Here is a 13,024-nt window from a genome sequence, read left to right as displayed (position 1 = left end):
TGTGTGTGTGTGTGTGTGTGTGTGTGTTTGTATGTGTTTACCATCTCTTCCTCCAGTATGTACCTCCCTTAGGGTAGAGACCTTATCTGTCCTATTCATTAATTTTCTCAGTGCCTAGTACGGTGTTTGGTACTTATTGTTTAATAAAAGTTTGAATACTTTACACTTTTAGATTTTTTTTTTTCATTTCATTTGTGAGTTAGGATATTGTGATTATAGTGGGGATACTTGCATGATGGCCTCCATTCCTAATATATACGTGACTGGTTGAATCAGAGATAGTCCTGAGCTCTCACAGCCGATGTTTATCACAAGATCCTGGCTGAATATTTGCATAAAATTTTGGTTACCCCCTGTCTTATGACACTCTTTAAAGGAAAATAGAAAATCCATCCCCCCAGGAAATTTTAAATGTATCTTTATACATCTATTTCTGAATTGATAGTTTTCCTTACTAACTAGATAATGAAGGGGTTCTTGGCCAAACCAGAAGCTTTTCTTCCTGCATCTGATTTTGATTCATGCTTTCTGTCCACAGGGTAAGAAATTTGAGATTTTGCCAGATGGCTTGCCCTCTGCTCGGAAGCTTATATATTATACAGGGTGCCCTCTGCGCTCCAGACACCTTTTGCAACTCCTGAGCAACAGTCACCGCCTCTACATGAACCTGCAGCCTGTCCTGCGTCACATCCGGAAGCTGGAGGAAAATGAAGGTATCATAGGGATCAGGAAACAGATGTTGACTTTTCTCTCTGGGGCCCCTTGCTGCACAGCTGCTATGGGCTTTAGTTTCCTATGGAGAGGAATTTTGGGATTGAGATGCTCCAAAGATTCAAAGCAGCTTTACCTTTTACCTCTGAGAACTATCCTGGAAGGCAAAGGATTTCCTTGAAGCTCACTTATCATAACACTTCATTAAAATAGCTGAGGTTATCCAACACTGCACAGTCTTTTAAAAGTTTCCTCATAGTTGCTACCTTGAAAATATTTTACAGAAAGCCACTGCAAGAAGGAATAGGCCAAGGTTTAGCTGCATCTCAGAGTTTCATATATATATGCACTGATCCATTTTGGCACTATTATCCACAGATAAACTAAAAACCCTTAGGTTAGAAACACAATAAAGGTGTATCACAGGAATGATTCCAGTCTCTTTTATTAACTACCTATAAGCTCCAAAAGCTAACCCAGCAAGAATGACAAACAAAAGATGGAAATTTTTTCATTTAAGGATTTTTCCAACCATTCCTAGGATGGGGACTTTGCCACGACAGAGATAATATAGAACTTTCTATTTGGGACTGCAGCATACTGTGCCTTGAAAATAAAGGCAAATCATGGAAAAGAAGAGGAAAACAAGAATAGGAGTCTCTCTTTGTCTCTTTTATTTTTTCCCTCCAGGTTATCATGGAAGCTCAGTGCTGGCACTATGAACCCATTGTTTCTGGTGATTATTTTTTCCATTTCATTAGATAGGAAAAAGAAAAATTGAGAGGGAAAGAGGAGATATCTTTATAGCAAGAGAAAGACACCTGCAGACCTGCTTTACTGCTTGTGAAGCTTCCACCTTGCATGTGGGGAGCAGGGCTCGAGCCCAGATCTTGTATGGGTCCTTGCATTTAGTACTGTGTGCGTTTAGCCAGGTGCACCACCACCCAGCCCCTCAAGAATAGGAGTCTTTAACATCAGACTATATATTTACTATATTAATTTAATGATATCTTTGAGTGACAACTGTGGTTACCCTATTTAACAAACTAATATCTAATATTTCAAGATGCTTCTTTGTTTATATGTTTATTTTTTAATTATTTCAGTTTGTTTTGTAAATTTATGGTGTGGCAATTTTTGTTAAGTCTATTATTTTAGACTTTAGACTTTGAATATTTACCTCAACATTAAGATGCAGATTCCTATCTTAGTTCCAGGCCTGAGACAAATTTTGACCTGTTAGGCCTTTCTAATCTTTCCTACAGAAACTAGAAAAATACTTAATCCATCTTGAAACAAAGAAAGCATAGAGGTGTACATACATGACTGATTTTTGTAATGTGCTACTTCTCAGTCTATAAGTGACCCAGTTTGGGGATTTTATTATTACTTAAGCAGTGATAATGAACATGAATCCTTTCCCAATGTCTGCCACCAAATTGCATCTGTCTTCAGAGAAAGTGGGTAAACTCCCAGGTAAATTGGCTTCCTCTGCTGCCAGACTTTCCCACAGTGACTCATCAGGGTAACAAATATCTCTCTGTGATGCTGACATTAAGAGGAATTCAGACAGGAAAGAAACACCAAGGAAAATTGTGAGAGTAAGTGACTTAAATAGATAAAGAGCCTATCACTTGCCAAGTCAGTCTTGTTACTGAATAGCTGGCTTATTATCTTAAGAATTTATTTATTCTGTTCACTTCCTGACAGAAGCATTTTAGTAAATTACTGTTAAGAAAAACCTTAAGGGGAGCACTGAAGAGTCTCAAAGAATTAATAAACCTCTCCGATAGGATACAAGATAAAAATTATTTTTAAAAAAATTGAGTTCTTGAAGGGGCAGATCCATTACCAAGTACAGTGCTAAGGGCTTCTGTCGCTTTACCAGAGAACGGTAGTGAAGGGATTATAAAGATAGAATTTGGTCTTTTTATCAGATAAATTTATCATGTATAGATTTAGGAGTGATGTCTTTTTCCCATTCCATATATTACTTATTTTCTTTTTCTTTTTTAAAAATATATTTTATTTATTTTTTATTGGGCAGAGACAGATTGAGAAGGATGGGGAGATAGAGAGGGAGAGAGACACCTATAACACTGATCGAAGCTTTCCCACTGCAGGTGGGGATTGGGGGCTTGAACAAAAGTACCTGAGCATTGTATCAGGTGTGCCACCAACTGGCAACACTGTCCAAGTTCTTATTTAGATTTTAAAGTCCTCTTGCAAGTTCATGTAGTTTGATTTTTGTAGGTGGAAGTCTACCATTTCATTGTTACCTCTCTACTTCTAGAAGACATTCCCATTCCTTTCTATAAGGTCATTTCCCTTTTTTTTTTTTTATTTCTTTATTGAGGAATTAATGTTTTACATTTGACAGTAAATACAGTAGTTTGTACATGCATAACATTTCCCAGTTTTCCATATAACAATATAAACCCCACTAGGTCCTCTGCCATCCTTTTTGGACCTGTATTCTCCTCCCCACCCACCCCAGAGTCTTTTACTTTGGTGCAATACGCCAATTCCAATTCAGGCTCTATTTGTGTTTTCTCTTCTGATCTCGTTTTTCAACTTCTACCTGAGAGTAAGATAATCCCATATTCATGCTTCTGTTTCTGACTTATTTCACTTTACATGAAATTTTCAAGGTCCATCTAAGATGGGCTGAAAATGGTGAAGTCATCATTTTTAATAGCTGAGTAGTATTCCATTGTGTGTATATACCACAGCTTGCTAAACCACTCATCTGTTGTCAGACACCTGGATTGTTGCTTCCAGGTTTTAGCTATTGCAAATTGTGCTGCTAAGAACATATGTGTACACAGATCTTTTTGTATGGGTGTGTTGGGTTCCTTAGTATATATCCCCAGGAGAAGAATTGCAGGATTATAGGGTAGGTCCATTTATAGCCTTCTGAGAGTTCTCCAGACTGTTCTCCACAGGGGTTGGACAAATTTACAGTCCCCCGAGCAGTGCAGGAGGGTTCCTTCGACCCTACAACCTCTCCAGCATTTGCTGCCGTTACCTTTTCTGATGCATGACACTCTCATAGGAGTGAAGTGGTATTATTGTTGTCTTTATTTGCATTTCTCTGACAATCAGAGACTTGGAGCATTTTTTCATGTGGCTCTTGGCCTTTTGAATCTCTTCTGTGGTGAATAATCTGTCCATGTCCACTCCCCATTTTTGGATGGGTTTTTTTGTTTTCTTATTGTTGAGTTTGACAAGCTATTTATATATTTTGGTAATTAACCTCTTGTCTGATGTATAGCATGTAAAGACCTCTCCCATTCTATGAGGGGTCTTTCTGTTTTGGTAGTGGTTTCTTTTGCTGTGCAGAAGCTTTTTAATTTGATGTAGTCCCATAGGTTTATACTTGCCTTAGTCTTCTTTGTAATTGTATTTGTTTCATTGAAGATGTCTTTAAAATTTAGATGGAAAAGAGTTTTGCCAATATTTTCCTCTAAGTATCTGATAGTTTCTGGTCTAACATCCAAATGCTTGATCTACTTGGAATTTACTTTTGTGTTTGGTGAAATATATTGGCTCGGTTTCATTCTTCTGCATGTTTTAACCCATTTTGTCATTTGTTGAAGAGACTCTGCTTTCACCATTTAGTAGTATGAGCACCTTGATCAAAGATTAGATGCCTATAGGTGTGGGGACTTAGTTCCAGGCTCTCAATTCTATTCCACTGGTCAGTGTGTCTATTCATGTTCTAGAACCAAGCAGTTTTAATGACAATGGCCTTATAATACAATTTGAGATCCGGGAGTGTGATGCCTCCAGTTCTGTTCTTTCTTCTCAAGATTGTTTTGGCAATTCTAGGTCTTTTTCTGGTTCCAGATAAACATTTGTAGCATTTGTTCTATTCTCCTAAAAAATGTGGTAGGGATCTTGATGGGGATAGCATTAAATTTGTATATGACTCTAGGTAGTATGTTCATTTTGATGATGTTAATTCTTCCAACCCATGAACATGGAATATCTTCCCACTTCTTTGTGTCTTTTTCAATTTCCTTGAGTAGTAACTCATGATTTTCAGTATACAAGTCTTTCACTTCTTTGGTTAGGTTTATTCCTAGATATTTTATTGGTTTTGTTGCTATAGTAAAAGGAATTGATTTCTGGATTTCGATTTCTTCTAGTTTAGTGTTTGCATAGAGGAATGCCACTGATTTTTGAATGTTAATTTTGTAGCCTGACACCTTACTGTATTTCCTGATGATTTCCAAAAGCTTCTTGCTGGATTCCTTAGGTTTTTCTATGTATACTATCATGTCATCTGCAAATAGGGAGAATTTGACTTCTTCTCTTCCAATCTGTATGCCTTTAATTCCTTGCTCCTACCTGATTGCTATGGCAAGAACTTCTAACACTATGTTGAATAATAATGTTGAGTGGAAATGCTTCCAGTTTTTCACCATTGAGTATGATGTTGGCTGTAGGTTTGCTATATATAGACTCCATTATCTTCAGGAATTTTTCATTTATTCCCATTTTCTGTAGCATTTTGATCATAAAGGTAGCTGGATTTTGTTGAAGGATTTCTCTGCATCTATTGCTATGACTGTGGTTTTTGGTCTTGCTTTTACTGATGTGGTGCATTGTGTTAATTGATTTATATATATTAAACCAACCTTGCAACTCTGGGATACACCCCACTTGGTCATGATGAACAATCTTTTTAATATACTGCTGTATATGGTTTGCTAGAATTTTGTTCAATATTTTAGCATCTATGATCATCAGCGATATTGGTCTGTATTTTATTTTTTGGTTGTGTCCCTCTCTGCTTTTAGTTTCAGAGTTGTGTTGGCTTCATAGAAGCTGGAAGGGAGTATTCTTGTGTCTTCAATCTTCTGGAAGAGTTTTAAAAGTAGAGGTATTAATTCTTCCTTGAAGGTTTTGTACAATTCATTTGTAAAACCATCTGGTCTAGGACTTTTGTTCTTGGCAATGTTTTTGATAACTATTTCAATTTCATTAGCTATGTGCTAATGTTATCTAGTTCCTCTTTATTTAATTTTGGAAGTCCATAGATATTTAGGAAATTGTTAATTTCTTCCAGGTTCTCTAGCTTGGTGGCATATAGTTGTTCATAGAAGACTTGTATGATATGTTGAATTTCTGTGGTGTCTGTTTTGATGTCTCTTTCATTTATGATCTGATTTGTTTGGGTCTTCTCTATTTTTTGTTTTGTGAGTCTGGTAAAGGTTTGTACATTTTCACTCTCTTCGAAGAACCCACATTTACTTTTGTTGATCTTTTGTATGGTTTTCTTATTTTCAATGTTATTTCTGCCCTAATCTTAGTGATTTCTGTCCTTCTGGTTGTTTTAGAGTTCCTTTGTTCTTCTTCTTCTAGGTCTTGAAGATGTGTAATCAGGCTGTTTATTTGTGCTTTTTCTTGTTTCCTAATGTGTGCCTGTATGGCTATGAACTTTCCTCACAGTACTGCATTAGCTGTGTCCCAAATATTTTGATAGCTTATGTCTTCGTTTTCATTGAACTCTCAAAATATTTTGATTTATTCTTTTATTTCCTATTTGACCCAGTAGTTGTTAAGGAGTGTACTGTTGAGGTTCCACATTTTGGGACTATTACTAATCTTTTGTTGATTGTTAAGTGTTAGTTTCATTCCACTGTGGTCTGAGAAGATGCTTGGGATGATTTCAATGCTCTTGAATTTTCTGATGCTATCTTTGTGGCCTAAGATATGTTCTGTCCTTGAGAATGACCCATGTTAACATGATTAAAATGTGTATTCCAGTTTCTGGGGGTCAATGATTCTGAAAATGTCCAATAGTTCTAGTTTATCTATCTCTTCATTTAGCTCCCTCATGTCTTTATTGATTTCTGCTTTAATGATCTGTCAAGTTGAGACAGTAGAGTGTTGAAGTCCCCTACTATGACTCTGTTGCTGTTAATATATTGCTGTCTTCAGTAGATGTTTGATGTATTTGAATGGCTTCTCACTGGGTGTATATATAGTAATAATTTTAAGTCCTCTTGATTGACTGATCTTCTGAGCATTAAGTAGTGTCCATCCGTATCTTTTTTAACTTTATTTATTTTAAAGCCTATTGTGTCAGATATGAGAATAGCTGACTCTGCCCTTTTTTGTTGGCCATTGGCTTGTATAATAGTTTCCCATCCTTTCACTTTGAGTCTGTGTTTGTCTTGTTGTGTTAGGTGAGTTTCCTATAGCCAGCATATTATTAGATTGTGTTTCTGATCCATCTTCCTACTCTGTGCCTTTTAATAGGTGAATTCAGGCCATTGACATTTATTGATATCAGAGATTGAAGATATTTTAAGGCCATTCTTGTAGATTTTTAGAGCTTTCTGATATGTGGCATATATATGGTGGTCTGACTATTTACAGGAGACCTTTTCAGAACTTCTTTCAGGGCAGGCTTGGTGATAGTTGATTCTTTCAACTGTTATGCCTCCATCTAGTCTGAATGACAGTCTATCAGGATACAGTAGTCTTGGTTGAAAGCCTTTCTCATTGAGCACTCAATAGATACCTTGCCATTCTCTTCTGGCCTGTAATGTTTGTGTGGAGAAGTCTGCTGCTAATCTTATGGGATTTCCCCTATAGGTGACTCTTGGTTTTTCTCTTGCAGCCTTCAGTATCCTTTCTTTATACTTATTCCTTTCCATTCTAAATATGATGTGTCTTGGTGTCTTTTAGTCAGGGTTAATTCTGTTTGGGACCCTCTGGGCTTCTTGAGCCTTTATGTCTTTGATATTGTCTGAATGGAAGTTCTCAGCTATTATGTCCTGAAGAATGATTTCTTCCCCTCCCTCTCTTTCTTCCTCTGGTAAGCCAATAATGTGTATATTACTTCTTTTGAAGTCATCCCATAGGTCTCTGTTGTTGTTTTCAGTATCTATTAATCTCTTTTTGAGATCTCTTGCTCTTTTTTAGTTGTCCTCGATTCATCCTTGTTCTTGCTAATTCTATCCTCAGCCTCATTTATTCTATTCTTTCTCCCCTCTACTGTTTTCTGGAGTTCATCTATATTCTTACCCATTTCTGATACTGTTTTAGCTTGTTTAGATGGCTGTGTTCTTAGCTCAGCTATTTCGGCTTTCAGCTCCCTAATAACCTTGAGATAATTAGTGTTTTCTTCCAGAGTCTCATTTGTTGTTTCTGCATTTTTGATGCCAATTATTTCAAACTCTTTACCCACTCCTGTAATTATTTCCTTAACTAGTGTTTGGATGTTGACCTCTTTATTTTGTGCTTCAACCTTTGGCGGGCTTTTAGATGGACCCTTGTCCTGGTTCATTTCTCCAATATTTCTTCTTGTTGGTTTAACCATTTTATATAGTATGTTATTAGGTCCCTCTCTCAATGCTTTTCAAATTACTGACCACTCATGCCTGGATTGACTTGTGTCTAAGTAAGGGACTTAAATGGTTCACAGTTGTGGAAATTGACAGTTGTTTCAGTATTATTTTAATCCATGAGTTGGAGCACAGTGGCTTTTAAAGCTTCTTTTGTTCTTTTTCTTCCCTGTAGGCTATGGAAGCCTGAGGACTTTTAAATTATAAGTAGGTTTTTTAGTTTAATCCCTCACTCCTGACCAAGGGATAAAGCATGGTGGGGGAGAGATAATATAGTGGTTATGCAAAGAGACTCTCACACCCCAAGGATCCAAAGATCCAGGCTCAATTCAGCCTCTCTGCCAAGCGGGGTAGAACTGCTGGGACCTGTGAGTTTCTAAACAAGTCCTGTTTATAGTCTGTAGGTTCTGAGGCAACTATTCACTATGTTCTCATCAGGAGAACAACATGGAAAGGCTTTCACCACACAGCCCCACCGCTAGGGCACCCAGGTGTAGATCTTCTCCTGAGTTTCCTGGTTAGTTCTCTGTCCCCCAGTGTTAGCACAGGGCCTTCCCCCTGCTGCTCTAGCTTCTGAGAGCAGTAGCAGTGGAGACTCACAGTTGCATTTGGTGAGTCTTATGCAAGTCCTCTCCTCCCTTCACAGTCATTTTGTTGGTAAAACAGACTGGAGGTGGTGCCTCAACTGGTAAACTGCTGAACTGCTACCAGCCACTTAATCTCTCCCTAGGCTCCTCTCTGTCCACAAGCCACATGTGTTTGCACTCACCAGTGATTTGGTGGTTTCCTGAAGTTGTTCTAGTCCTGCCTTGTTGCGGTCCCAGATGATCTCCTTTGGTATTCCTAGTTGACCCGGGATAGGAGAGGAAAGAAACACAGCTGCTGCTGCTCTGTAGCCCCTTTTGTTTTGTTTTCGAGAGATCCCTCCTTCCAGGTCTAAAGAAGACCTGAAACTAAATTTTTTGGCCTGACTCCAGTTACCTCACTCACTTAAAGGTGTCATCATTTTCATAAGAAGTCCTTTTCTCAAAATAGTTTAGTGGAATAGTGAACAGTATACACATCTTTTTCACTTAATAACTTTAAATCACCTTGTCTGAAATACTATTTCAACATTTTATAGTAGAAAGAGTCACAAATTTTTTTCATATGGTTTCATAGATAAGGGGGAAAATGCCTTGTGCCATTAAAAAAGCCAACCCAACTTTTCTGAATAGCTAGAACTTACTCTTTTTTTAATTTTTATTTTATTGGTGATTTAATATTGATTTACAAAATTACAAGATAACTGGGGTACAACACTGCACCATTCATACCACCAGAGTTCTGAATTTCCCATCACTCCATTGTAAACTACAGCAGTCCCCTTAAGGTTGTAGATAGGGGTTAACTTTTAGTTCTACAACTTTCTGTCTATATTTGTATATATTTGCCTCCCCCCACTCCTTTATCCCCCCTGTGGCCCCATATTCTCTTCCTTTCTAAGTCACACATACACCTATTACTACATCCAAATGTCCCTCCCATTTTCCTCCTCGAGATGTCCCCCTGTCCTGATGGAGTTGGAATTCAGAATACACTGGCCATCCTTTTTCCCCCACTAGGAGTACAGACCAAAATGATTTGGGGAGCTCAGAAGGTGAGAGTTCTGACTTCTGTAATTGCTTCTCCACTGGCCATGTGTGCTGACAGGTTGATCTATACCCCCAACCTGTTTCTGTCTTTCCTTAGTGGGGTAGGGCTCTGAAAAGGTGAGTTTCCAGGACACATTGGTGAGGTCATCTGTCAAGGGAAGTCAGGATGGAATCATGATAGTATCTGCAACTTGATGGCTGAAAGGTGGCAAGATATAAAGCTGGGACTTATTCTTTAGGCTATCTTAAACTAGCTTTTTCTATTTATTTTTCTATTTTCTTTAGGCTAGCTGATTTCTATTCCAAGGTAATATATGAGAAAGACTGTACTTTCCTCTCTACTTTTACAAAATATGAAATATAAAGAACATCAGCATATGCTTTTGACAACAGTGATTATTGAGAGGGGAGGTTGAGAATTTGTATTTTTTAGAATAATTTTCAAAATTAAATTAAATATCATGTTTTGTTATTTAATGCTAAGAGATTTATTAAGTGTTTGCAACAAGAATAAGTGATACAGCACTATGAATGGAATGGGTACCAATCATGGAATACAGAGGTTGCACTGACATGTTGACAGAAAGTAGTTTACATGGATTCTACTAGATAGATATCTTATGTTCTAGGAAATATACAGGTGAGTGTAGAGTTACTATAGCTGACTAAATCTATGGGAAAGTTTAGGAATATAAGACTATTTGTAAACAGATAGGAAAGCTTTTAAATATCTAATTCCATATTCCCACTTAGAACTGTCTTTCTTTGCTTATTTTTTTTAATTATTTTTCATTTTTCTGCTTACTTTATACCCTTCCATGAACATGTCACTATTTTGAAACTATACTGGAAAGGAACTATATGAGAATTTTGCATCTCTTTCAACTTTCTGTTTTTGTCATTGCCCCTAAAATATCAGTGGCACCCAGACTACAACCCTAAAATATGGATTGTTGATAGACGCAATTTTGTTGCAATTATGTTGGGCACTATGTATTTGATTCCACCTGCTTTCTGTTTGGTTATACACACTGGCCTTTGGATTTCAACCAGGTTTTTTAGAAGTAACATGAATAGGCAGGATCCCAGTAATATGCATATAGCCTGCTCCAAGCAATCCTCTCCCTTTCTCTCTCTCTCTCTCTCTCTCTCTCCTTATGTATCTCTCTTTATCTTTCTCCTTATTTTTCATTCTAGAAAACATGCCTTCTCTTTCTGATAACTCCTATTTGCTCTCTGAGGAATCTATTGTGGTTATACTTCAGAGTTGAATTCAGACATCAGGAGTGCAAGTATTTCACTTAACCATAAAATAGTTAAATCCATTAACAACCTCTGAAAACCAAATTAAAAAACCTGTTAGCAGTTATTAAAATATTGTCAACTTAATATCCTCCAAATGCATTCTCTATTTTTATCATTATCCTAATATGTTTTTTCCATATTAGTTGTAAAAATACAAGAAAGCTAAATGATTTGTTTTAAGTTTCTGACCTGAAACATAGTAATATTTCTGTGTTACTTGTATTCCTGCAACTCATCTGTAACTTTGTACTTTAGTATAATGACTGGTTTAGCATTTAATAAAAGAGACTTTTTTAGTGATTTAGTAGTGATTGACAAGATTATGGGGTAATTTGACAATAATTGACAAGTTCCCGTCATCAGTTTTATATCCCATCCCTTCCATTGTCAGTTTCTCTGTACTTTTTCCCTCTGGTAGTATGAACCAAAGATCTTTAGTGGGTGTAGAAGGTGGAAGGTCTGGCTTCTGTAATTTTTTCTCCACTGGGCATAGGCGTTGACAGGTCGATCCATACCCCCAGCCTGTTTCTGTCTTTCCCTAGTGAGGTAGGCCTCTGGGGAAGTGGGGTTCCAGGACATATTGGTGAGGTCATCTGCTCAGGGAAGTCAGGTTGGCATCATGGTAGCATCTGCAACTTGGTAGCTGAAAAGCATTAAGATATAAACCAAAAAAGAAAAAAAAATTAATAATCAAGAGCCTAAAGGTAAGAATATCATACATGAGATTTGAGGTCTTTATGTTGGAAGAATCTAAGAAGTCTATTTTAGGTATATTCTAAGAGGCCCATGACTTTACTAATTTTTGCCTGAGCCCGACAGCTAGCATGCAGGTAGGCAAAAAGTATTGTCTGGGGAGATGGTGGCAGAGTTGGGGATAGGACTAGAAAACTGGTTCAGGGTAGAGAGTAGTAAAAGAGACTTTTCAAGATAGCATTTTAGACTACATTGAAGAACCAAACTAACATTAAAACAAAAAATATTTTTTAATAATAACAGGCTACATGTCTCTAAATCATCAAGCCTACATATCACCATGTGTGAGAACCTAAGTTGAAGCCACAGGTTCTCAACTATAGCAGGAAAGCTACACAAGTGGTAGAGCAGTACGACGTGTGCATCTTGCCCAATCATTCTGTTTTCTGCCTCTTGCCCTCTAAAAAAACAAAGAAATACAAATGACCACCAGGAATGTTAGAGTCATATAGGCACTGAAATCCAGCAATAATTATGGTGGCAAAACATAAAAATAATCAAACTAGTAGTGATTACCATTTCATATGTAAATGGTAAAATGTCACTAATTCATTTGAAATAGAAGCAACCTTCATTAATTAATATTAAATTTTTTTAATTTATATTTTTTTTAAGAAAGGATAAATTAACAAAACCATAGGGTAGGAGGCGTACAACTCCACACAATTTCCCCACCCAATCTCCATATCCCATCCCTTCCCCTGATAGCTTTCCCATTCTCTATCCCTCTGGGAGCATGGACACAGGGTCATTGTGGGTTGCAGAAGGTGGAAGGTCTAGCTTCTGTAATTGCTTCCCCACTCAACATGGACGTTGACTGGTCGGTCCATACTCCCAGTCTACCTCTCTGTTTACCTAGTAGGGTGTGTCTCTGGGGAAGCTGAGCTCCAGGACACATTGGTGGGGTCTTCAGTCCAGGGAAGCCTGGCCAGCATCCTGATGGCATTTGGAACCTGGTGACTCAAAAGAGAGTTAACATACAAAGCCAAACAAATTGTTGAGCAATCATGGACCCAAAGCTTGGAATAGTGGAGAAGAAGTGTTGGGGAGGGGGGTACTCACTGCAAACTCTAGTGTACTTCTGCTTTCAGGGATATATTTTGCACTAGTTTATGGATACATGTTAACATATGCTGTCTCTCTCTCTCAAAGAACCTGGTCTATATCTAGGTCTTGGGACTTTGTTAGAAAGTGATCCACCTGGGATGTAATTAGAGAATACTATGAAAGGAAAGGTCTCACCTGAATAATGAAGCTGAA

At 37.5% G+C, this 13,024-nt stretch overlaps 1 protein-coding gene across 7 annotated transcripts in view; it reads left to right on the top strand.

Annotated features, from left to right (window-relative positions):
• The window catches only part of FRMD6 (FERM domain containing 6), a 324,351-nt gene that overhangs the window by 292,783 nt on the left and 18,544 nt on the right, over positions 1-13,024 (top strand). For all 7 annotated transcript variants that reach the window (XM_060174970.1, XM_060174971.1, XM_060174975.1 and 4 more), the window contains one exon: positions 539-713. In XM_060174970.1, the coding sequence (XP_060030953.1) occupies positions 539-713 (175 nt within the window). The remainder of the gene's footprint in view (positions 1-538; positions 714-13,024) is intronic.

This window comes from Erinaceus europaeus, chromosome 16 (genome assembly GCF_950295315.1).
Source record: "Erinaceus europaeus chromosome 16, mEriEur2.1, whole genome shotgun sequence".
Taxonomy (NCBI): Eukaryota; Metazoa; Chordata; class Mammalia; order Eulipotyphla; family Erinaceidae; genus Erinaceus; species Erinaceus europaeus.
This window is presented reverse-complemented; position numbering and strand designations above follow the sequence as displayed.